Source organism: Asparagus officinalis, chromosome 5, assembly GCF_001876935.1.
Source record: "Asparagus officinalis chromosome 5, Aspof.V1, whole genome shotgun sequence".
Taxonomy (NCBI): domain Eukaryota; kingdom Viridiplantae; phylum Streptophyta; class Magnoliopsida; order Asparagales; family Asparagaceae; genus Asparagus; species Asparagus officinalis.
In genome coordinates this window covers 4,352,162-4,378,979 of record NC_033798.1, presented here as the reverse complement: position 1 = coordinate 4,378,979, position 26,818 = coordinate 4,352,162, and the positions used below count along the sequence as shown (strand labels likewise).

General features: G+C 36.6%; 2 protein-coding genes and 1 long non-coding RNA gene across 3 annotated transcripts; all 3 read left to right on the top strand.

Annotated features, from left to right (window-relative positions):
- On the top strand, window positions 5,368-15,342 carry LOC109842738 (pyruvate dehydrogenase (acetyl-transferring) kinase, mitochondrial). Its single transcript, XM_020411610.1, has 6 exons — window positions 5,368-5,698; window positions 9,137-9,395; window positions 9,840-10,020; window positions 10,933-11,080; window positions 12,750-12,957; window positions 14,931-15,342. The coding sequence occupies exons 1-6, from the start codon at window positions 5,450-5,452 to the stop codon at window positions 14,987-14,989; spliced, it is 1,104 nt and encodes a 367-aa protein (XP_020267199.1). The 5' UTR covers window positions 5,368-5,449; the 3' UTR covers window positions 14,990-15,342.
- LOC109842878 lies at window positions 18,691-19,250 on the top strand (the record flags this gene model as incomplete). Its single annotated transcript, XM_020411785.1, has 1 exon — window positions 18,691-19,250. A coding segment is annotated over one exon (411 nt), but the record flags the coding sequence as incomplete, so codon positions are not given.
- LOC109842879 lies at window positions 19,291-25,128 on the top strand. The gene is made up of 4 exons (XR_002247427.1): window positions 19,291-19,515; window positions 20,223-20,305; window positions 24,591-24,738; window positions 24,850-25,128. It is a non-coding gene; the product is annotated as an uncharacterized LOC109842879 (long non-coding RNA).

Sequence of the window (26,818 nt, the reverse complement as noted above, 5' to 3'; positions counted from 1 at the left end):
ATTTTGAAAAAGATAAATTTTTTTTGTAAACGAGCAAAATTGACCTGCACGTTGCCGCGACATTAATGAAAAAATCTCAGAATTCATTTTCAACAAATTGCAAATTATTCTAGAATGCATACATCAAATTGTCCAAAGATACAACAACAACAACAACAACAAGGGGAAATAAATATCTAACAAGGAAGTAACTAACCTGAGTAGAATGAAAGAATAAGAGAAGGAATTACCTTTAGGAGCTAGAAAATAATCTATCAAAGACCAAGGTATTTTATCCATTTCTAGTGTGAAGTTTGAGATAAGAAGAAGACGAACTTAGAGGTTCGGTGAGGTGTGAGGAGAGGTGTTTGTACTGAGAAAGACACGTGGTTTCTATCGTTCACATCCACTTAAATAATCAAGCTACCGTCTTTCAACTTTCAAATTTCGTGGGCCAAAATTTCAACTTTCAAATTTTGGTGGGCCCACGTCCCCGATATGTAAATGTCATAGCTATAGTTTGCTTATTATTTTAGATAGCAAGGCTACATGTGAACTTTTTGATACGGGTGTATCTTCTTCTCTACTTCGGAAGCTTAGCGATCCTCATGGGAGCTTGAGGATAGACGATTCTCATGGTATCTTGAGAATATAAGCGTGGATGAAGCCGTTGGTGGCGGCGAAAGAAATCAGAAGCAAGAAATCAGGAAAACAGAAGTTCAGGTTCTTGCCGATCGATCAGACTGTAGGCAATAAAAATTACATTTAATCCCTATCAGAAAAGTTCAGAACAAGACTGCTAAAACCTCACCCGAAAGATCAAAAAGGGGGAAAACGTTGATATCTCTCAAACCGTAAGAAATTTAGCGAAATGGAGGCGGCAAACCCCCTTCAGAGGTTTGGTTGGTCCTGTCTCGTCGAGATAGGCGATTTTTATATATAATTCGTCCAATTCAGAGTTACGGTTTGAAAGTTACGACCTGTTCTTCGTAGCATGTTCTGGAGCCCGCCTGAAGAGCAACCCCGCCTGCAAAGGAGTTTAGCTCGTCTGAAGGCTTTCAAGCTTTAAGCTCGCCTGAATGAGGCTGGCTCACCTGCACAGCCTCACCTACCAAGCTCACCTACATATTTGAAGCTCGCCTACACAAGGAAAGCTCGCCCTGACAGTTGGGAGCTCGCCTGCATGACCCAAGCTCACATGAACGCTTAAAGCTCGCGCCTGCATGTTTGAAGCTCGCCTGCACAAGGCAAGCTTGCCTGACAGCTGGGAGCTCGCCTGACGATCCCCTTGGGCTCTCCTAATGCTTGAAGCTCGCCTGACGATCCCCTTGGGCTCTTCTAATGCTTGAAGCTCGCCTGCATGATACAGCCTTGCCTGCACAAGCTCGCCTACACAGCCTCGCCTGTGGAGCTCGCCTGACAGCTTGAAGCTCGCCTGCATGATCCAGGCTCGCCTGAAGGTAAGCTCGTGTGACAGCTTGAAGCTCGCATGCATGATCCAGCCTCGCATGCACAAGCTCGCCTGCACAGCCTCGCCTGAAGACCAAGCTCGCCTGCACAGCCTTGCCAGCTCGCCTAGCCTGTCAGCCGCCCACTTGAAGCATGAGAGCAGTCAAATCCCTTGAATTAAGGGATTGGTTATCCTCATGACCATACCCAGCACGAGAATAGTCATTTCCCACGATTTAAGGGATTTGATCATGATTCTCCTCAGGGTCATACTCAGTATGGGAATGGTCACTTCCCATAATTTAAGGGAGTGATTATACTCTCCTTCTTCTCTATAAAAGGCATTGAGCAACCATAGAGAAAGGGTCTTAGGACCTGACCTCTTTGAGGACGAATTATAGAGAACTCAAGACCATCTTGGACTCGAGATCAGCCTTGTTCCAGGCACGTCGTCGACGGAGTCTTGGTCTTTGGAGATCAGACTTCTTATCATTCAAGAAGACCGAATTCTTGGCATCTTCGGCCTATAAGCACAGACACTTGTTTGGCCTCGGTTGATCGAACTCATCCAATCAAGTTTCTACTGTGTACTGAAGCTTCAAGCACTCGCTTGGCCTCTGTTGATCGAACTCACTCAATCAAGCTTCTACTGCGTATTGAAGCTTGGCCGTAACTTTGATCGGATCGTCCAAAGGAAGCAAACTCGGCATGAGCACTGAGGGAGACGTCCTATCACTACCAAAGACCTCACGTTAAACAAGGAGAGCATTCCCTCCGCTTCTGTTGTAACTTTGATTCATTGGTTTGTAATAAGCTATTCTTATCAATACAAATGAAGTCCCCATTTCGGGAAATCAAATTTTACACCCACAAGAACACATTGTAATACATAAGGACACTTAGAGGAGTGGTTAGTGAGAGACGGAGTCAATTCCAATAGGAGTGGCGTTGGTTGTAAATCCTAGGGAGAGGTGGTAATTCCGATCACTTGAGGAAGGTGACACGGGCTAGACCAACACTTAGAGGAGTGTGTTGTGTATTGACAATTGTGTGAGTTGTAAACGTTTTTGGTAAACTTGAAAAACCGATTGTGTAGTTGATTTTGAGTTAGCGGAGATTCTCCTCGAATGTGAGGAGCGAAGACGTAGGTCGTGGGTCGACCGAACTCCGTAATCATTTCCTTTGTGTTTATGTTTGGCATTGGCGCACTTATTCTTGCATATTTTCATATATCGCCTATTGTCTCATATTTATATTGCCCTTTGTTTAATTTTATATCATTATTTATTTCATTGTATATCGCATTGTTAGGATATATTAGTTGTAAAGTTTTAATTTGGCATTAATATCAGATTAGATTAGCAAATACTCTATTCAGCCCCTTCTAGGGTACTTTCATTCATGCTATCCACTTTCAACCCTCAAATTACTGTGCTTAGGAATAGTATAAAGAGAATTTTAATTACTATAGTTTTATACCAACATCCACCAAAAATTCATTCTATCCACTTCACCCCTCAAATTACCGTGCTTAAGAATAATATATAGAGAAATTTAGGTTATTGTAGCTGTACACTAAGATCCACTAAAAATTCATGCTATCCACTTTCAACCCTCAAATTTCTATGCTTAGGAACATCATATAGAGAAATTTTGGTTACTGTAGTTTTACACCAATATCCACTAAAAATACATGCTATCGACTTTCAACCCTCAAATTTTTGTGCTTAGGAATTGTATATAGAGAAAATTTTTACTGTAGCTCCAAAGAGTTGCAGCTAAATGTAACCGTGCCTAGGAACAATATATACAGAAATTTCATTTACTGTAGCTTAGGAACAGTGCCGAGCTGTTAACTTTAGTATATAGCTAATAAAATGTCTGTTTTTTGGTGCACACAACCCATGCATCATATGATAATAATGAGATGCTGAGGCATCAAATCGTGTAGACGGTGAAATGGTGAATCGCACGAGTGTTGAAAGCATTTTTTTTCCCCTTCCAGATTTAACCCTTTCTCCCATAAATATATATTGGCACCTGTGGCTAAATCTGGAATAAAACAAATATAAATCAGAGAGAAGTGAAAGAAAGCTGAAATACTATATTTTAAAACTTTTTTAAGTTAGTTGTTGTGCGTTTGTGAAACATTGTGCTTAAAACAATATTTGGCCTATTCCGGTGCAAGAATCCCAAGGCCAAACTGCTTTCAGAAACAACAGTACAGTATAATGGTGTGCACCAATCAAGTACTATCAAGATCTCCTCGATCTATAAGACATTTCGGTCAAGGCAACGATCTCCTCGAGCTGTTAAAACCTATCAGTTCAGGCAAAGATCTTTCAATCTGTAAATAACCTTTCGGTTCAGAGGTATGTTCCTTCGAGCACAGACTAAAGCTTGCACACTTTTAAACTCTGCAGTAGCAGCACAACAGCTTAACAGATTCAATCTGTTCAAGTTTTAAAACGCTTCAGTGTGTTTTTCTTCTCTCTCAAGAGCTGACCCAATGTGTACTATTTATAGGTCTCTAAGGTCAGCTTAAGGGTCACCCATAGTTAATTTGATTGTTACAAATCATATTAACAATTATGATTGTAACAGTAAATGACTTAATTGTTGTAACTATTACATGCAGTAACGCCTGAACGTGAGGGTCACATTTCTACGCAACGCGAGGGTCACACCCTCGCACGAACGTGAGGGTCACTTGCGAACGCAATGCTCGTCCACATGCTGCGAAGCAACCTGCGTGACAGCTGGCAACCAACGTGGCGCCAAAGAACGTCACCTAGCCCGATGCATCTGTGTGAAGTGCAAAGTGCGCCTTACAAAACGCCTCAGCCCCGATTAGCCCCGATCCCCGGCCTATTAACCCACGGTCCATGAGCCCATGTCCCACGACCCACGACCCACGACCTACTAGTACTTATGAGAGATTAATTGATTTATTTAAGACAAAACAACTCTCGGCTTGCCGTAGCAAGCCTCGAACTGAGGAACTTTTGAAACACCAAAACTTTTACTTTCCACTACGTTGGTAAGAATTTCTGAAAAATACCAGTAGTTAGTAAATATATAGTTTGAAAACTTATTTTGGAAAGCGGTTTTGACAAATAAATCCAACAAATATATATTCTAAATTATGAGAACATTTTCTGAATTTTAAAAGTGTGACTTATATGACCAAAATCGTATAATATTTTTAAGCACTGAGATATGGTTTTGAGCTGCAAACGAGTTTTATTTTATGTATAAAAGCAGACATAAGTATACACCTGATATTCAATGCTAAAATGTTAACTTAAAAGAAACGTCCCCATGATCGATAGTAAACTAAAGAGATTATTTTTAAACAACTTATAACATTTGGAATCTAGTAGCCAGTTCCATGATTTGAGGGACTAATTCAAAATATTAGGAATATAAGGGACTAGTTCGAACAAAACCAACCTTTCTTCGGGTTAGTTTCACATAATAACACACGTGAATTTTGTAGTGTTTTACACATAACCTCCCATAACGTTTGTTTATTTCATTTAACCCCATGAACTTTGGATTATCTTACAAAACTCTCCTAATTTTAACATTCTCTCACAAGACCATTACCTATAATTTGCAAATAACCAAAACATTGTTAAAGAAAAAAAATCTCCTACTTTGTCACTTGCCATTTTAGGCAACATGCCCCTTCTCTTGAAACTTATACATATTTTTTCGCTTAAAGAAGTATTATTTATTTATAAATTATATGTAAGAATGTCCTGTAAAGAAAATTCGAAGGCAAGTGTTTATAAGACGCCTCAAAAGTACACGGGATTTTTTCGAGATAAACAAACAAAGTTTATGAGGGTCACGAGAAAAATCCGCTTTAAAGCAGGGGGTTATCATGAAATTAACGCCTTTTTCTCTCCTTGGAAACAAACCACAGAGTCATCCAAAATAACCCGTCCCTCGCAAATCCTTCACATTTCAGTCCACTTATAATCCCCTCGCTCTCTTCTCTCTCTCTCTCTCTCTCATGGCGGCCAAAAAGGCATCAGAGACATTCTCAAAGGCCCTCGTCGACGAGGTCCAGCGATGGGGAGAGAAGAAGCAGACGGGGGTGAGCTTGAGGTACATGATGGAGTTCGGAGCAAAACCCACCCACAAAAACCTCCTGATTTCGTCGCAATTCCTTCACAAAGAGCTCCCCATCAGGATCGCGAGGAGAGCCATTGAGCTCGAGAGCCTCCCCTTTGGCTTGTCCCATAAGCCCGCCGTCCTAAAGGTGATTCTGATTGATTTCTGTGCTCTCGATTCAATTTTGGACATCTGGGTTTGGTTTGTTTTCTTCTTTTTTTGGTGGGTTTTCTTTAATTTTTGGGTTTTTTGGGGGAATTTAGTTTTTGGGTGTTTGATGAATTTACTTGGGGTTTTCTTTTCTTCTTATGATAATTAGTTGGTTTCTCTCAGTGGAGTCTAAATTTTAGATTTTTCTGTTTAAATTAATATATTTCCTCAAGCGGAAAGGGTCTGACCCAAATTGGGTGGGGTACTGAATTTTGCCTAGAAATGTTTATAATTTCCATTTCAAGGGTAGTCGATGGATTTACTGAGTTTGGTTAATTTTCTTGGTTTTCTCTGTGAATTTGTTTTTTGGTGTTTGTTTTTCTAGAGGTCAAGGATTACTTCAACATTAATATAATTTACTTATTTTTCTTGGTTAAGTGTTAATTTATGTATTCCGTGACAAGATCTGAGAGGTATCAGGACGTGGATTTTTGATGATTATTGTGTTTTTGGGATCTAAAAATATGGATTCTTTTGTATATTCTAGTGAAATATTTCCTCAAGTGGAAAGGGTTTGGTTGAAATTGGGTACTGGGTTTTGTCCTGGAATATTTCCATTTGAAATATCCTCTCTCTTCTCGGCGTTGCTAGTGATGCCTAGTTTGATAAGATATGTGCTTTATATTTGAACGAAGCACTTGAAAAAAGCCTCCCTGTTCTTTGTAACTTTGAAATTATATTCTGTTCTTTTTATGTCTAGGATGTTTAATTTGGTCTAGCCTTTTGCATATGACGTGATCTTGAAGCATTTGACAATGATGTAGGCGCTAAGCATTGAACCTTAGCTAAGCACTTTTCTTGTTTTGAGTTTACTTTTAGGGTAAATTACAAAAAAAGTCCCCTTATGGTTTGCCGGAAGGACATAAATTCTCCCAAGGTCTTAAAGGTGACATCTTAGCCCCTCACTTTCAGTTTCTACTCAAATAATCATCACTTACTGGATGTAGATATATAGTCATTAGGTTTATATAATAACCATATACATGTTTATATAGGTGTACATATAATTGTCATATTTGTCATATGCTAAGATCATAGTTTCTTCTCCAAGTCAATTATGTAGAAATTGAGCTGCTTTTGAAACATTATGAGGGTTTTCTGTCAAACATGCAAAGCTTGGGGGATTTTGTAATTTACTCTAGATTTTATCACTTGGAACATGAACTACAAAAATGATGTCAATTGTATGTGTGTGCTACCAGGAATATTTCGACTAATTGTTACCACGATCGTCTCTCTGTTGACTGTTGAGATGACGGAAATGATCTTTTTACCTTTTGTTGAAGACGTCCAACAAACATATTTAAACCTTTCGATGTGCATTTTCAGTTTGCGTTTCACATATCAGGTTTCTTATTAGGTTGCTGTATGTGCTCACTTTATGAGTACCAATCACACATTCTGCTTATGGTTACGGTATTCTAGTGGAAGTGATGCTATTGGGTAAATTTTGATGTCTGATATATTCAGTGACGGAGTGGACTTCACAGATTTTCGGTCAATAAGCTTTGTCATCCCTTAACTGTTTAGAACTTTAGAATTTCTGATTGTGGTGTCTTGAGTATGGACTTTGTGTAGTCGGTACTCAGGTTTAATGACAAGGCAAATCTCCTGATATCCAAATATGAAACTGATTAAGTTCTTTGAGATATTACTGAACTTGCAAGATATTTTCTGAATTTGAACATCCACAAGTCCACCAGAAAATTCAAAAATAGTAAGATAATTTTAACTTTTAAGAAGTAGGATAATTGTCAATATACAAATTGGACGCACTTATTTACTAGTATAATGCACGTGGACGTACTTGTTTTATAAATATTACGTTCTTGTTAATTAAATTAATAATTATAATATACGAAAAAATTGTTTCAAAAGCCCCAAAATTCAAGTTTAACTGTGCCCCGAGCGCCCCCCGCCCCCTCCACGCCACCTTCCCAACTGTGCTCGCCTTATAATTTGGAAAAAATATGTGTCCAGCGCCCTCTCCACAAGTTCCAATGCAAATCCTCCTCAAAATTTCAATTTTAACACCGTCTCCCGCCTACACCTCCCTCCTCCTCCTCCGGTCCCACTCAGCCCCCTCCCCCCCGGCCTCCCTCCCACGCTCGGCCCTCCTCCTCTCCCACCTCACCTCCCTCCGTCAGACGGACACCCTCTCCTACACTCTCCGCCTCCTCCGCCTCCGATCCCGGTGCCTCGACCCCCCGCCCAGCTCCTCCTCCTCGCCTCCCCTCCCCCATCTCCCTCCTCCTCCTCTGGTCCCCTCAGCCCCCTCACCGACTCCCTCCCTCCTCCACCTTCCTCCTCCCCCCTGTCCGCCTCCCCTCCCCTGCCTCCCTCCCCCGTTGCACCTCCCCCTACACCTCCCTCCTCCTCCTCTGGTCCCCCTCCCCCACCTCCCTCCCCCGCTCCGTCGCCGGCGTCGTCCCGAGGAATTTCGCGTCTCATGTTAACTATTATAGTTAACATTGTTAACTATTATAGGTAACATGTTAACTATTACAATTAACACATTGAGCTCAAAATATATTTATAAAATTATAATAGTTAACATGTTATCTATAATAGTTAACATGTTACACATTGAGCTCAAAATATATTTATAAAATTATAATAGTTAACATGTTATCTATAATAGTTAACATGTTATCTATAACAGTTAACATGAGCTGGCACTATAATAGTTAACATGTTATCTATAACAGTTAACATGAGCTGGCATGAGAAAGAGAAAGGGTAAAATTGAGATTTTAGGAGTTGGCATGTCTAATCATGATGGAGGGCCCTGGACACAGTTTTTTCAAAAAAAAAGGGGTTGCAGCACATTAAAATAAATGTGAGGGGCTGTGGCACATTGAAACTTGAATTTTGGGGCCTAGAAGCAATTTTTCCTTATATATAACCTATTTTATAACTATCATTATTAGTACGAGTTATTAATTATAACCCAATATATTATTTTTAGTTATTATTGCACTATTAATTTATTATAATAATTATCTATACTTTTATCACATTGGTTTAACATTTAATTGTTTGATAATTAACAGTGGATTGAAAATTATCAAAATCGAGAAGGTAAAAGCAGCAATCAAAAGTTTTTGAGATAGCAATCCTCTTTTATATGTAGTATAGATAAAGATAGATAATAACTATTGTCTCTTGATTGATTAAGTTGTTCCTGTCAACAAATATTTCTTTTAGCAGATTAATTTTGTGTATTGTTTTCATTATATGGTAACATACAGTGCTTTCTTTATTTACTTGACATTCCATTTTTATTTTGAATTTATAAGAGCAGTAGATTTTATGTTAGTAGCATCTTAAAAGAGATGTGAATTCTTCCAAATGACAATGAGTTTCTGTTTGTAAGGTCAGAGATTGGTATTTGGATTCCTTCCGTGATCTTCGATCCTTTCCAGAGATAAAGGATTCAAGCGACGAGTTAGCATTCACCCAAATGATCAAGATGATCAAAGTGAGGCATAATAACGTGGTACCCGCTATGGCTTTAGGAGTGCAGCAGCTAAAGAAGGACTTGAACCCCAAAGTCGCGACTAAAGATCTACAAGAAATTCATCAATTTCTTGATCGCTTTTACATGTCAAGGATCGGAATCCGTATGCTTATTGGTTTGTGAATATTTCTTCCCCTATGTTGTCCTTTGGGCTCTTTTTCTTCATTAATATTCTCAAATTTTTTTATAGTCCCTCTTACCATCACCCAATTGCGGATAGCCCTCTCTAGTTCTATAGTTGCTGATAGACCCCCGAGTGATTTTTTGACCCTTTTACCCTCAACATGTCTATTTGTAGAAAGAAAACAAAATTCTCTTTCTCTGAGGGTAAAAAGTCAACAAATTTCACTCAAAGAGGGTCTATCTGCAGCAATAAAGCCACAGGATGTTGATCCATAATTGTGCGGTAGTACAAGGTGTCTTTCTGCAATTAACCATTGTTTATATTTTGTTTCGCTTCTAAATCAATAGTAAAAGGCAACTTTTTGTTAAGAGGTTTATATCTGAAGACTAATTTGGTAGTTGTACTAATAAGACATTGACGTGATGGAAAATCCAGGACAGCATGTGGCTCTGCATGATCCTGATCCGGAACCTGGAGTTATAGGTCAAATAAATACTAAAATGTCTCCCATGCTCGTGGCTCGAAATGCTAGTGAAGATGCTCGCAGTATATGCTTGCGGGAGTATGGAAGTGCTCCAGAAATTAGCATATATGGAGATCCAAGTTTTACCTTCCCGTAAGTCTTTGTCCTTGATAATTGTGATCATTCTGACTGACAGAAGTCACCGATATTTGCATGTTATCATCAATTCGCCACTAAGACCTCATTCATCCCTTTTATTGTTATGGGTTAATTGTGGATGGACCCCCTATAGTATCTCCCAATTGCGGATAAACCCCATGTAGTTGTGGGTATACCCATGAGTGAAATTTTCTCTCTCTTTTACCCTCAGAGAAAGAGATAATTGATTTTTTTATAAATAGACCTCCTCTGGATAAAGGAGTCAAAATTTTCACTCAGAGGCCCATCTGCAAAAATAGACCTCCTGTGGATAAAAGTTCTTACTTTCTTACACGCAATTATGAGGTCTATTAGCTGTCCAATTAGTATCGGTACATGCTGATAGTGCTTGTTTGTATTTATGGTACTCTTTGCTGCACATATTAAAAACTAGGTTGCATATTTTCTAGAAAATGTGCTATCCATCATTTCGGCATTTGTATCCAGGGAGAAAGAGGGCCTGCTTTAGCTATACCCTTCTTCTTCATTTTGAGTTAATGACATTAATGAGCATGAATTCTGGGTATCTATATTATCTGACAATATTGCCCTTAAATGAGTTTTGACAAAGTATGATATATGCAACAAATTACATTATGTGTCTGTCTTAAAATTCTCTGTAGATAGTACATATTCATATTTTTACATCGAAGAGCGGGCTTTCAAGTTGATTCTTTTTTGCTAAAGGACGCTATGTAAACTGTTGGCTTTTCTGCATGCTACAGATGCTATTTCTTATTTTGTGAATGTGTGTATTTATATGTGTGTGTTTATCGTCTGTAACTAGTAAATGCGAATTTGATGAGCAAAGAACTGACATTTGATATTTACTCCTTCTTTTTATTTATTTTTATTTATTTTAAACAGATATGTCCCTTCACATTTGCATCTTATGGTATTTGAGTTAGTGAAGAACTCTTTACGTGCGGTTCAAGAGCGATTCATGAATTCAGATAAAGATGCTCCTCCTATTAGAATAATAGTGGCTGATGGTATAGAGGATGTTACAATAAAGGTATGCTTTGTTATAGTTTCTTCTCTTGGACTAATCAATTCACATCCTTCCTGCCAAGTTCAATACCGATGATCTAATATGTGAATTTGGTTGCACAAGTATATTCATGTCATATTCCCACCCTGACCGTTTAGAACTATGTCTTCTTCTCTCCTGTGTTGTCCTGTTGTGTCGTCAGATGGAATGCAAGTCCATGCAAGTTGAATAATGTAAATTATAAGGAAATTTGCAAATTGATTTCATTCTGAGCAAGTATTACTGTTCTCCTTTGATCTCTGAGTGTTATGTGCTTATAGCTTACATTTTCATTTTTGTTCATGTTTACAGTATTCATGCTTTTCTAGAAAAAAATTATTATTTTAATTCCCTCGATAATGTGAGAACTTATCTCCTGTTATTTTGAGTTTTTGCATGGCAAGGCCTAAGAATGAAATGTCATTTCAGAATGTAAGAAGACATAACTGTTTAGTTTTATAGGCATCCCCTGTAGCGACAGTTTAACATGCAAGATAGGGCACTTTGGAGTTGATCTTGTAGTTGTGCATTGAGTTTGTTAGTTCAAAGTTATGTTACTTGGGTATTTCTATATTGATGCCATACCTGTTCCCAGTGGCGAAGCCAGAAATTCATAGTTGTAGTGTCATGATATATATAAAAAGATGATATTATCATCTTTCCTCACATTTAATATTATTGAGAGCTTAATAAAATACAAAAGATATTTAACGAAATACAAACAATATATAGCCTATGTGTCTTCATGTTTGAAATCTTTGCATAATAGTATCATTCGACATACCACTACATACATTGTTTTCAATGTAAATTTATTTATCTTTTTTCCCCTCAAAAAAATATTGATTGTAACTCTTTGATGGGTGGTGAATAAAGCCATTTAAATTAATGGGCCTTGGGTCACTTTATCCTTAGGTTTGGGCTACTAATATTTAATGGGTCAATACTCACTACTAGTCGCTACGCAAATAATTGAGGGTGTCATTTTTGTTCACAAAGTCACCTATACTTCTTTAATGATATGATCTAGGGTGGTGTCACTTGACACCACCCTTTATACACTAGTTCCGCCCTGCCAGTACCCATACCCGTACCCGTACCCATACTCGTTGGACACTCCTTACATATATACATACATTTATTTGGGAATGTACGCAATCAAACAATACATATTTTAATTTAGAACACTTGGCACACATTTCTTGGACGTACATCCTACACTTCACATCCACTTCTTGAAACTCGTTGGGTTCCAAAATATGACTTTAATGGTTGTTTGGGTATTTTGTTTAAAAAACGCTCGTTTTTACAATTTTTAGCCCACATAATAAAAGAAACATAAAAAGGCTATAAGAATTTTAATTCTCATAACATGTGAATAAAAAATATTGATATCATGGAAACTATTAATTTAAATATGTGTGCGCGTGCGTAAATATTTGTATAGTTGTGTCCTCATACCCTACCTTTTGCAAATTTACCGTACCCCGTATAGGTACCCGTACTCATGCAACATAGGTTCAAACTAACTGTCTTAATTTGCAAAAAAATTTCCACATATCCTTTCCTATTTTGATGGAACATATTCACCCTTATTTGTGTTTGAATAAATGAATTACAAATTCTCTCCTCTGACTACCATTTCGTACTATAGATATCAGATGAAGGGGGTGGTATACGGAGGAGTGGTCTTCCAAAGATTTTCACTTATCTTTATAGTACCGCGAAAAATCCACTAGATGAAGACCTTGGAGTAGTGGATGGGGTAACTATGGCTGGATACGGTTATGGGCTCCCAATCAGTCGTCTATATGCTCGATATTTTGGAGGTGATTTGCAAATTATCTCCATGGAAGGCTATGGTATGTGTAATAGCACTTCATCTGTTTCCTGCCTCTTTTGTCTTTTTGATAGTATGTTTTGCTTGATTAAGATGTTCTGTCAGAACAACGAAACTATGGAAATATAAGACTAGTCAACACGATTGCATGAGATATTGAAGATTCATGTCATTTGCTTGAAGAACCAGTGTGTATTTAGCTATTTTTTATAACTGCAGTTGAAGTCAAAATTATCTCGGAAAGCAGAAATTATGTTGTTTTGCTGTGTTTCAAGTTCACAATTTTTGACATAATTTAAGAATGATATCTATTAATTATACTAGTACATTGACTTACATAAAAATATTTTCCCCAAAGTATGGATATTCACTATGTATGTGCATAATAATCTTTGAAAAAAATATATTAATTTATTTAAGTTGAATGTGCCAAGGAGAATGCTAGTTGATTCAGAAGTTACTATTCATTGTTGAAGAAGAAATTGGGACTGGAAAACCAAAGAAATTGTGATATGGTTAGGAGTGTGATGCATCTGAGAAATTAGGGTCCTGTAGTGGAGAAGAAAGGTGTCGAGGACTAATAACAAGCATACCTTTATTGTATATCTTTAGAACAGTCTATATTTTCTCCCTTCATACATGCTGACATGCCTTATTCTCAAGTATGCTTTGTCCTTCTAGACAAATTTTACATTATGGATGTCTTTTTGTACCAGTTTATTTACCTAAACTCTACAGAAGAAAATTTGTAATCTGCCACCGTGCCAACACTCATTGTCTATTAAATGTAATGTTACCCAGAGTCCTATACAGTTAATTCCTTTTGATTTATCAGATACTCAGGCATCTAAGGACATGGAAACACATCAATGATACTTCTAGCAACAATTATGAGATATCACAATTTCTTGGTCATGGTAGCTCTCGTATATGCAAACTAATAGAGTCTAGTCTATGCTAAGTAGAATGCTGGCTAGCTATGTGCACTTTGTTTTTTCCTTTCTATTTTTTTTCTCTAAAATGCCATCTCACAAAATATCACGTGTGATTAAGTGGACATATCTGTAAGCAAAAACAATGTCGTACATACCTGAGCCCTTGTGTTAATGGGCGTTCAAACTAGAAAACCTCTTGCGTGATATAAGAGGCTTTCCCTTTTTGCTACATGCTGTGGGGTGATATTTGCACGAGCAAACCTTTCATATACTGCTGATTCTTTATAGGTTGCTGTATCGTACTTTGAGGGAAAAGAGGGCCTTAATGCCTTAGGTCATATCATATTAATATATTATATAAAATTCAAAAAACCAAATATATAAGACGTTTACATGGTAATAGCTTGATATCGAGAGATATACAAGAAGATCACAATGTTGCACTTTCCTACTAAAATGCGTGACCCAGAATTCTGCAAGTTTGGTTGAATTGTAGATAGCTATATTGGTGTTTCAGTTCCTGATGCATGAAGGAACAGTAGCTTTTACATAGAACTTAGCCGATCTCTAATTATTCCTTCTTATGTTACTCCTCTCTGAACCTAGATTAGAGCATGTAGAAAGCTTTCAAATTTCACTCTAATCACTTCTGGCGTATTTTAGAATTCTTTTTTTAAACCATAGCTTACGTATTAGTGACTTCCTACTTGTTCCTACCAATATTCACTAGACCAAGATCATTTATGATTTAGTAAAAAAATATTATTGAAGATGTATCTATTAGTAAAACTGCAATGGATAACATGGATGCTTCAGTTCAACATTGATAGTAATGCAAACATGCGTTGTTAGTCTGCTCAAAAGTTATAAGCACATAATAAATTAAGAAAAACACCTAGAGGTTGGTGATGTGATATATATGCATTAACCTTATACTTTCACGATATAGGTTTTTTATTGAGAATTTGCATGTTCTGGATATAAAGCACGTAAAAATTTTCATTCCAACTGCATTAATCATTTGTTTTTATGCTCGCATCGTTATGTTGGCTTTTTACAGGAACTGATGCGTACCTCCATTTATCTCGCCTTGGAGATTCGCAAGAACCCTTGCCTTGATGCTTCACAAGATTGTTCTCCATTTCTTCTGTTTGGAGCTCAAAAAAAATTGTACATCACAACATTGCTGTAGCTGACTTTGTGGCTAATTCTCTTAATTTAGAAGGAACTTCAGTAGATATCATGCTCTGTATTCTCATTGTTCTCTATTGAAAATCTGCAGAAATTTTCAATTGCCATCAAGTAGCGAAGAAAGAAAGAAGGTAGTTTGTACATATGCATTAAAAGTCTGCAGAAATTTTCAATCGCCATCGAGTAGCCATATGCATTAAAAATCTGTAGCCTGTAGAATAAAATGTGGAATTATCATCGGATTCAATCGGGAGAAGGAAAGTGTTTACTACACCTTTTTACTCTGTCTTATACCAAATACTCTCTTCTGCTGCAATAATATTGTTTTTGTTGATAGATTCTTTAATAAATGTTCTATAAAAGGAAATAAGACAGGTGAAAGAAAATGTTCTATCAAAACGCTCCTATAGAATGAATTATTTACGGGTGGTTAGAAGATAAAATTTTGAGAATTTTAGCTGTACTTTTTTATGGTGCTCTTCTATAGGGATATGGTTCAGAGCAGCTCCAATCGTTCTGGAAAACTGCAAAGTGCAGCCAAACCAAATTCCAACCGGACGGCAATTTTTAGAGTTGAGCTGCAAAAATTGATTTGAGGCTGCAAATTTGGAGATTTCTCTCCAAATTTGCAGCCAACTCTATATTACTATTCCAAAAAAAAAGACAATCTTACCCCTCAATCTCTTTAACAACATTGGATTATTCCAATTGTGTCCCATTATTTTTTTTGTTACTTACTTAAAATCTATATATATATATATATTAATATATTAAAAATTTTTAATGAAAATAATATCATTAGAAATGTCTCGTCGATACCTTCAAAATGAGACTAATATCGAAATATAAAATTGCAAAAGAAGTAATTAGAAATGATAATACATTGAAAATTAAACGGAAATAAAAATACATTAACTTAGAATTTCGAGGAAATTTAATAAAAAAAGTTACATCACTTCATTGCCGTGTCTCTCCCACATATGAATGTCTGTTTAATTTAATCAGATTGCCTATTTTATATTAATACATTTAATAATATTATTTATATTATATAACTTTTATTTTTTTATTTTTTAAATATTCAAAATGAGAGTAATATTAAATAATATTAATTGAAATATAAAATTCCAAGAACCAAGTAATTAAAAATAAAAATATATTATAATTTAAAGACAATTATCTATTTCTTATTATCAATTCATTAAAGAAAATTAATTTTATTTAAATATATGATTACATTATATATTTTTAAAATAAGTAAAAGAATTAAAAAATTGAGAGAAATTGAAATGGAGTTGGAAATAGAGGAGTGTGGTTGGAGTTACATAACTCTATTTTAGCATATTCTAAGGAATATGCCAAAGTTTGGGCTCCAAAATAGAGCCTCACATTGGAGATGTGGTTGGAGTTCCAAAATGGAGCAAGATGCTTGTGTGCTTCAATGAAATAAGATGGTGAAATAACTTACCGATTTTTGATTGGTAAACAAGGTCATAAAATTGATTACGTCGATAAAGAATTCATAAGAATCTTATATTATGAGAAACAATAATACGCAATAGAAAATGATCATAAAAATTGATTTTGTTGGTAAAGAATTTATAAGAATCTTATACGGAGAAACAATAATACGCAATAGAAAATTAATGAAGCTGCCCAAACCTTTTTCGAGGTTTGCTATGGAGTTTTGTTCTTCTGTTCATTTCGTCATTTGCAATCATTTTTCATGGTTTTAATTTTGATGCATACATGACTTGTCGCTCACATTGACGAGCAAAAAGTATGATTCCAAATAAAATCAACAACTTTAAATGTGATCAAGAATGATGGGAGGTGTAAGTAAGCAATGAGAGAAACAAGAAAAATTCTTCACCGAAAACTACAATTAGGTAAAATGTTTTTTTTTTGTATTGGATAATAAGAAGAAGCCATATGTTGCTTGACAAAAGAAGATTTCAGAAGCATATATGCCATGCTCGATTAACTATTGATATCTAGTATCATGTTTTCTAAGCGTATGCATATTAAAATTTTTAGAAATTGCCAAATATCATAATATCCATTAAAAGAAGCATATAATCTTCAACGAAAACCTTTATCGTACATAAGACAACTATCAATTCACATATTGAAGTCTTCCACCAAATATTAGACGGATAACTAATAATAAAAGTAATAACTCTAGAATCAGGTTTTAGAAGAGAACAAAATTTTGATTTAAACTCAATCCATTTTTTTTTAAAACAGACCCAGCCTCCTTTTATTTACAAGGATCGACTCACTTCGCGGCCACGTCAGCATCATGACCGCGAAGTGGGGCGATTTTTTTAATCGTCCTGACTAAATAGTCGGTGTTGCCATCCCCGACTATTTTGCTAATATACAGGCTAAACTAGTCGGGGTTGCCAACCCCGACTAATTTAGCTTGTATATTAGCAAAATAGTCGGGGTTGACAACCCTGACTATTTAGCAACGAGTTTAAAAAAAATTGCACCCCACTTCATGGCCACAAAGTGGGGTGATTTATTTTAATCTCGTTGCTAAATAGTCGGGTTTGCCAACCCCGACTATTTTACTAATACACAAACTAAATTAGTTGGGGTTACCAACCCCGACTAGTTTAGCCTATATATTAACCATGGCGTGCAAAATAGTCGGGCTTGGCAACCCCGACTATTTAACCAGAGCGATTAAAAAAAAATCGCCCCACTTTACGGTCACGATGTTGACTTGACTTGGCCACGAAGTGGGTCGATCCTTGTAAATAAAAGGAGGTCGGGTCGGTTTTTTTTTAAAAAAAATTGGATTGAGTTTAAATCAAAAATTTGTTCACGACTATGCATAACTCTTAATTTCCTTAAACTCATGTAACTAGTGAGTTGATGGGGCTTTCGGTAGCTATGTTTGTAACATGTAATGTATTTTTAGGGCTTCAGCCCTCTTGATCTACCCCCCAAAAAAAAATTGTCATTTAATATCAGAAAATAATAACAATGAAGTATGAAAAATTCTTTAAGGGCCCAAAATATGGGATCAATAGGGGGGACAAGTGAGGTGTCTCCCTCCTATTGGATAATGAATTGGCCATCATTAATGATGGCCAACTCATTATCTAATAGGAGGGGGACACCTCACTTGTCCCATTTATTGGTCCCATATTTTGGGTCCATGTAGCAAAGCTCATGAAGTATATATGACAGATTTGACCGGGTCAACCCGCAAGCATGGCAGTACGGCTTCTGTGAATCATTGATACTGTGATACGCTTCCCAAAAAGCCCGAATGGGCGTCTTCCCGTTTTTAATTCTCAACGCCGGGCCCACCAGAAAAACAGCAAGAAATCCCGCGCCGGATCCGGTTTGACTTAAACTGGCCCCGCACGCTCACCAGAAACACCTCACCATTTTTTTCCTCCTCGATCCAAAAGTTTCCCCGCTTTCCCATGAAAATTTTCGGGGGTTTCTTCTCGTTTTGGGGATAAAAAATAATCTCCTCTTGAAGTCCCATCATCGAAACCCTAACTTCGCCTTCTCAAGGTTGCAATCTTCGTCGAAACCCTAATTTCTTGAAATTGTTGGGGTTTTTTTTGGGGGTTTAGCGAAATCGATCCGTCGAATCGCGCGAATGACAATGGCGGCGCGGCGCGGGCGGCGAGAAACCCGCCGGAGTATGCGGCGGCGATGGCTGCGACGTCCGAGACAGCAGGCCGTTACATAAGATTCACCACCGCGGGACCTTGTGGCGGCTCTGTAGCTCTTGCGTTCTCAAATACAGCACTGGATCATTCTGTGCTCTCTGCTTCTCTCTCCTCGACGCCAGACCTCCGGCGATCGTCCGATGTGCAAAGTGCCCTTCGATCTCTCACCGTTCTTGCTTGCGAAACCCTAATCTTGCATTTATTTGCCCTAGCTGCAAGAATCCTGAAGGAACGAGGAAGTTGATTGACGCTGGATCGAAGAAGGTTCTTTTGGCGGCTGGCGAATTGGCTGCGAATTCAATGAAGAAGGCTGCGGCTGCGGAGAGGGCGAGGCCGATATGAAGGTGGAGGCCAGCGGTGAAGGCGAGGAAGCGGGCGAGAGAGATGCTAGAGAGAGCTCTTGTTGTTTGCAAGAGGGAGAGGGAGAGGAGAAAAAATGCAGACTGCGCGCTGACGAGGAGCCGAAGAGAAAGTTTGGGGAGCAGAAGAGAGCGGGGAGTAGAGAGATTGAGAAATGGATGAGAGTTCATGAGCCGATACCGATGATGATGGGTCAAGTGAAGGATGAGAAAGTTGAATTGAAGGGGGTAGCTCAGGCGGAAGTTAGGGCTAGAGTGGCTAGCAATTTGGGGCAGGATGAGAAGGATATGAAAGGGATCCTTTTGAGTCCTGAAAGTATCGGGGTTGTTAAGAAAGAGGAGAGAAGTTTGCCAGGAGGTGGGGAGAAGGGTCCTAGGTTACCAAAATCAACTCAAGGTGAAGAATTTTGTCAAGTTGTTATTTCAATTTGTTGATTTTGGATTCCTGTGTTTATATATTCTTCAATTTGAATTAGGTCTGCATAGACCTTCACATGCATTTCTTGACATTGTAATTGTGTTGTGAGTTTTGAGTTTGTGGGCTATTGGAGGATAGATGTGTTTAATTTCGCATGCATTTCAATTCCATTTACCTGTTTATTACTGCTTTGCATGTTGAAGTAGAATGGGAATTGAGGAGTTTTCAACTGTTTATGAACTTCAATTGGATTAAAAGTGTTGAAGAATTATGGCTAAAGTCTTACAAAAGCACACACTTGTGCCTGAGTTTTTATGTATGCCAATTTTAGTTAGTTGCAAATTGTTTACTTTACTACCGAAGATTGTGATCAATCCGTTTAATTTTTGCATGCTGCCAATTTTACTTCCATGAGGATGAGGTTGATATATTACACACTAATAACACTGTCACATGGAATATAATATCATTTTAATTGGTAGGTTTTACTCTTATTCGGTGTATTTCTTGTGTATCTTGAACATGATTATTAGCTTGTTTTTCTTAACATGATGTCTTTTTGTAAGTCATGTTAAGTTTGTAAATAGTTGATGTCACGTGTGATTTTTTCTCCTTGTTTGCTGTTTGTGACTTGCTTAAGTCTGAAAATGGTTAAAGTTTGATAATGTTTTGGTGGTGTGTTGCAGATGAATTGGTTTCTAGAGCAAATTCCAGATCCCTATTCACAGGCTCACCAAGCATAGCTAGATTAAATTCATGAGCTGGATTTGTAAGTACATCTTCTATTCTACATTTGTTTATTTCTTTTTGGAGACGATTGCCTGCAATTATTTGGCTATTGTTGATATGTAAAGCATCCTTTTGCTAGTCAATTGAATATCATGGTTGCATGGCGTTATTTGCTTGAGATGGAGCCACACACCTTCTGCCTTCTGTCTAAGATGTATATCTTTTGTTTTCTATTTTTGTAAAACAACTATTTGGGATGTGTTTTCTATTATAAAAGAAGGCTTTAGGTTATGTTTGGTTTGAGGGAGAGTGAGAGGGAGGAAACACAAACAGGTGGAATATTGATTTCTCTTGTTTGTTTGAAAGTGAAATAAAGTTAGAGAAATATAAATCATATGATTTTCACCTGTCTTTCTCCACCAAATCCCAGAGAAGAGAGAAAATATATCCTCTTTTTCCCTCAATTCCTGACTCTCTTCCTCCCCTCTGTGCCCTCTCTCTCCTCTCTTCATCTTCTCTTTCTCTCAATTAAGGATGCTTGCGAGATTTCATCAACAAACCCCAACAAACCCCAACGAGATCACCTCGGTGACTTTCAAGGATGTCAATGAGAGACAACACCAACAACGTGGGCTATGATCATATTCATTTTCTGGCTTCTAGTAACTGTTAAATATGAAATTACAAACCCCATAATGCTCCAGGGTTACTTGGATTCAGGGTAGTACCTTTTATCAAATTCCAACATGTCCCGAATCCCACTATTGCAATTTATCTCATGTAGTAGTTGAAAATCCTGTTAATATTTCTTATATTTTGTTTGTTTGTTTTTCTCACATTCATAAAAGAGGGGTTCATCTAGGGTTCCTGTTGCTCTCACAAACTGCTGTGTTCAGCGTGATCCAGATTCAACCACTTTCACTTAATGGCTCAAGAAAAAATATATTTTTTTTATTTCATCAACAAAGGTAAGTTATCATCTCTGATCTCTTCTCTCGTGCCCTACATGTATGCCATCGTTCTTTAGTTGTTTCATCAATTATGTATTAGCAATAAGGATCTTTCTTGTTTTTATATATGCTAGAATTGCAATAGTGGGTTTTGGAACTATCAATGCATCTGTTGATGAGAATTTGTTATTGGTTGAAGATTTACTTGTTGTCAGAATGAACAGTGACTATGGTATTAGGTAGTTCAATTGTATTTCATCTGGCTATTTTGCTTGGTAGCTCAATGGTCTGTGTTTGATTACCAGCCAACATTTACATTTATTCATTTGTGTCAACTCCTTTATTTTTGGTATTCCTAGTCTTGGAATTAGGCACATTTGTTAGCGGAATAGTAGTTGCTGGCAGGGGCTGGGGCTGCGGCCGCTGCCCGCTGGGCATGGTGTGCTGTTTAGTTTTGGTTGCTGCTGCAGGCAGAGCAGTGGTTTATTTTTATAGACTTGGTTATAGCTAGTGTTATGTGGGCTATAATTTGAACTAGTCAAGTTGAAAGAATGTTGTACAAGGAACTTCTGTAGATTTTGTTATTCATGATTGAGAGTGTTTGATGCATTGTTTAAATGTTGATAGCTCAGGTTGCTTTAGAACTTAAAACTCAGTCTAGTTCAAAGGAGAACCTTTGCTAACGCACTTAGGGAACAAATGTGAAAAAGACAAAAGCCCACTAGGAACTCCGAGCAAAAGCAGCAAGGTTATGTTAGTGCAAGTTATTGAATCATTAGTAGTAATATTGGTTCTGAATTATGCAATGTATTATATAGGGTATCAGTGATTATTTTGTCTATTGATTCTTTATGTTTTAATTGATACATACTAGAGCTAAACAGTTTCAGTACAAAGTTGTACAGAGTTTTGAAACTTTACAACTCTTTCATGGTAATGATAGAGCTACTGGCTCAGCTTCTGTGATTCTCAAAGAAAAACTTTTTCCGCCAAGAAAATGGGGATTAGTCGTTTTCCTCTAGTGTTGATCAATGTGGTGATGTTATCGTGTTACTGATGTAGGAGGCCATTAAGAGGTTGATGTAGAATGTATTGGACCTTCAAATAGTAATAACAAGATTTGAATGTACTTTCTACATTGGGAACACCTTCTAAATTGGCATGTAAAAGAAAGCATGGAGCCAATATGAGTGAGGAGTTTGAGCCAATGTTATCATTTATTCCCCAACACAAACCTTTAAGTTCGTGGGTAGTAACCACCTTACTTTAACTTTCTACTAGGATACATGTGGCTTTTGAATTTTCTAACTAAGATGTCCGCCAAGATACCATGGCCCTCTATATTATTTTCTGTTGAGGACCAACTATAGGATTTTCCAAAGTCGCAAACCATGGTAATCCCATGACCACTGTCTTAGGTAAACCCTCTGTTCTCATAATTGATGGCCTGATCTTGTCTCGGGCAATGAGATTATCTTCCAGCATCATCAACAACAATGAGCTTGCACTTTACAAGGCCGAAGAAGCCCACAGAACTCCTCTTTTGTTGGATCTTCAGGAAGGTTTTTCCACTCATCGATCCATCAGCTGTTTGCGATCTCCTTGCGGCTTCAAAATATCCCAAAAGAATTAAAGTTTACTACGTGTAAGAACAACAATGAAGTGTGAGCTTCATGAGATTAAATAGTTGCCAGACCTAGGCAATGAACTGTAAGCAATTTCAAGCCCTGTAGGGGAGAGGGAAATTGTAAGCTCGAAGCTCCACTTAGTTCATTCAAATCTAAATCAGTGTCAAGACGCTAAGCCTGGGTAGTGAGGTGTAATCGACATTAGGGCCCAGAATAGAGAAGGAAGCTGTGACTGTAAGCCCTGTTTGGTTGAGAGAATCTGCAAGGACTTAATGGATTCTTGTAGGATCGGGCCCCAAAGCATGGAAAATGTCCACTTGATTCAGTCAAATCTATGCCAGTATCAAGATGCTAAAAGAGAGAAGACAAAGTCTTTCACCAGCAGGTGCTGTCATTAGTTGTATGAAAATCAGATAAAGAGGTCTTCGTGAATTTGTGATAGGCGGTTAATTACAAGATTTCCGTAAACTTTTACTTCTTTTTGTGTATTTTAAAGTTGTGTTGGATCAGACAAGCAACAAAGTTAGCAAGGAAGTGATTGAAGAGTTTCATCATTGATGATATTGTTGGATGAAGATGCTAATGTCATTGGTGATTATCAGAACAGGGATTTTAAGGGAGACAGGCGATAGGACTCTCATGGAGTGCGTGTTTGCAGTTTTTTGGGAAAATATCCTACAGGGGGTAGTACTATAGGGAGCAAGGGGATTTTGACATTTGTCTTAGTAAGTTCAGAAGTGAAGCGTGTCTCATTAAAAAGTTAAAGTTGGATGGTTATTAACCATCAACTTTAAGATTTGTGTTGGGGGATAATTGATAGTTTTAGCTCGAATGATAGAGCAGAGGGTGTTGCTGTTATGGTTGCTTTGTTCTGTACATATAATTGCTTTTATGTTGGGTGATAATTGATTTTTTCTATTCAAGTTCATGTTGGGGGATAATTAATTGCTTTGGCTCATATGAGTAAGCAAAGGGTGTTGCTCTTTTTGGTTTATGGGGGTGTGTAGCTGCTGCAGTGAAGTATACAACTTGTGCTATATTCCAAATAAGGGATTAAAAGAAATGGCGTCGGAGACGCAAGCTATGGAGTTCCTGACAGTCCTTCATATTGAGATATCTATGTGTGTTAGAAATTTAATGCCAGTAATCAATTAAAAATTTTCTATTTAAGATTCATTTCACACTCATTATTGTACAAAGTTGCATTGTTGCTGGCTGTCTTCGTCGTTTTCATTGTATATTATCTACTAAATTTTCTAAAGCAATCTCTTTAGTTCTGTTTTATTTTTGTTAAAGGAATGGTTAACTTCTCGTGTCCTTTCCTAAATAAGGAAAGACAACTATAAGCTTGAAATATCTGCTTGAAACCTTTCTCAAGTTTCTAGAGCTGACTTGCATCAAGGATGATGAATCCTGTAAGCTTCACAGTTCATGCCAACTTACTAGAGTGTTGTATCCAATGTACTGCACCTTCAGCTGTTTGTCTGTATCCAAGTTCATTTATGAAAGATCAATGTTGACGATTCTAAACCTTTAGCAATTATCTGCCATTAATTTTTTGTCTTTGAAAGAGATTCTCTCGTCCCATTTTTTTTGGGTTGTGCTAGTTGACTAATGAAATTTTTTTGATATACTATTTGATCACCATCTGTTACCAATTCCACCATGTTCCCTTCATGTATTTACCATTCTGAGGTTATTTGTGTTATTTAATGCCTAATAATGTACTTTGGTGACACCGTCGCAGAATTTGGGCTGTATACTTGAGGGCGATAAAAGTTGATGTCTTATTCAGGGGATTGTACAAGTTTTGCTGAAACCATTGCAGAATTTGGGATGAGCACTTAAGGGCGATAAAGTCGATGTGTTAATCAAGGGATTGTATAAGTTAGCAGGTCTGTTGCTTGTTAATTATATCTTTTTTTGGCACATATATACATGCTCGTTTTTCTTGGAGAACTGCTGAAAGGAACCTTTATTCTGCGTTTCTTATTTTGTTTATGCAGAGATGTTACATGAAGCCTGCGACATGAGATCTCTTCTGTAATATTTTAGATGTATAGCCCTTTAGGTTACGAATATTATTGTTATATTTCCAATATTGTTCAATATTTCATGGGTAGATGATGGTTAACTTAGCGGAGGAGATATCCGGGAGATATCTGTCGACATAATTGAGTAGTATTTTTGTGTTTGATGCCAAAAATTTGGAATAAAGGTTTTGTTGATGTGTTTTCTTTACTATTATATATTACCCCTTGCTGCTGTTGCGGTTCTTGTTTTCTGGATTGGTAATGTTGGGATAATTCATGGGTGTTGACGCTAAAGTTTGAATTTTAATGACATGAGGTGCCTCATGTGTTTTAAATATTTTTCATGGGAACTGAAATCAACCATCGTATGTACAAGATATTTGGGTTTGCATTTGAAGCCAAAAAAATTCAGTTTGGTTGGATCTTGGCTTCTTACTGTTGCATTGCTGTTAATATATATTCCAGTTTCTAACTCTCTCTTTCTTAGTTTCTAAGCATTTAAATTTTACCATTCGTGAGTATAAGAAAATTTATCTTTACTTCCCATGTTGTATTTGTAGATTATGGTTCTTATTTATTCTGAGAATTTGTTATGCTTAGACATTGTTATCATTTTGCTTTAGGAATAACAAGAGATCTTGTTTTTCGCAGAAATCTCCACTTATTTAAGGACGTTTTCTCACCAAATAAAATAAAGTAAAATCTCTCTCGGGGAAAATTTGGGCCTCTAGCTGTACTATTTTAGAGACAATCGGGCTTACAAGAAAGCCTGTAACCATTGGGTTTGGTGTACAAGCTCATTCGGTGGGTGGCCTGCTGGCTGGGCCGCTACAATACTGCATGTGAATACTCTCTGACTTTACTTGTTACCTAATTATCATAAAGTTTCTACATTTCCATTCTTAGTTATTCAAATGCGACGCATACATGTTATTTTTTAGAATATTTGAACTTTCATATTTTGTTAAATCTATCAAAATTTTATTATTACACCTAATAAAATTTTATTTAAATCTATCCTGACGCTATCTTAAAATAGATTTTGATAGATTTATTGACAAATTAACAAATAATCATACTCCCTTTAAAAGCACGAGTTCGGAAAATCTTTTTTAGACAAATATACCCCTTTATAGTTTAAACTACCTTATCTATAATTAAATTCTAATTTTCAATGGTCAATATTACCCTTCACTATTTTGAATATTTTATTTATATCTTAATCTATCCTAATCATAATCATATCTTATCCTAATCCTATGTGAACCATGTTTAGCTTAACAATTTTAAAAAACTAATATTAATAAAATATATAAAACATAAAAATGATATTAGTTTGTTAAGATAAAGAAAATATAAGTAGATAACATATTATAATACATGAAGTATTGCAAAAAAACCATAAAAAGTTTTAAAATTGCAGAAAAGACCCTAAAAAGTTCAAAATTATAAAAGTTATCCAAATGTCTCAAAACATAAAATAAAAAACATGAAATTAAAAAATTAACATCAGTTTGCAAATAATTTAAAATTTACAGTTAACACCTCAATGTCTCAAAAATTATAGAAACACCCTCAAAAGTTTAAATTACAGACAAGCACATTAAAATTCTAAAATTTTAAAACTTACAAACAACATAGATGAATTCAAGAGATTACCATTATACACCTAAATTTTTTGACATTTAAATTTAAATTTTTTAATTAACACCCTCAATATCTTAAAAATTATAAAAACACCTTCAAATGTTTAAATTATAAAAAACCACCCTAAAATTCTAAAATTTATAAATAAAATAAGATGAATTCAAGATATTACCCTTAGACACATAAAAAATTAAAATTTGTCAAAATTAACCTCAAAATTTTTAAAAAACTCCTTCAAAATTTAAAAATCGTAAAAAAAAACTCTAAATTTTTAAAATTTTTAACTAGCACACAT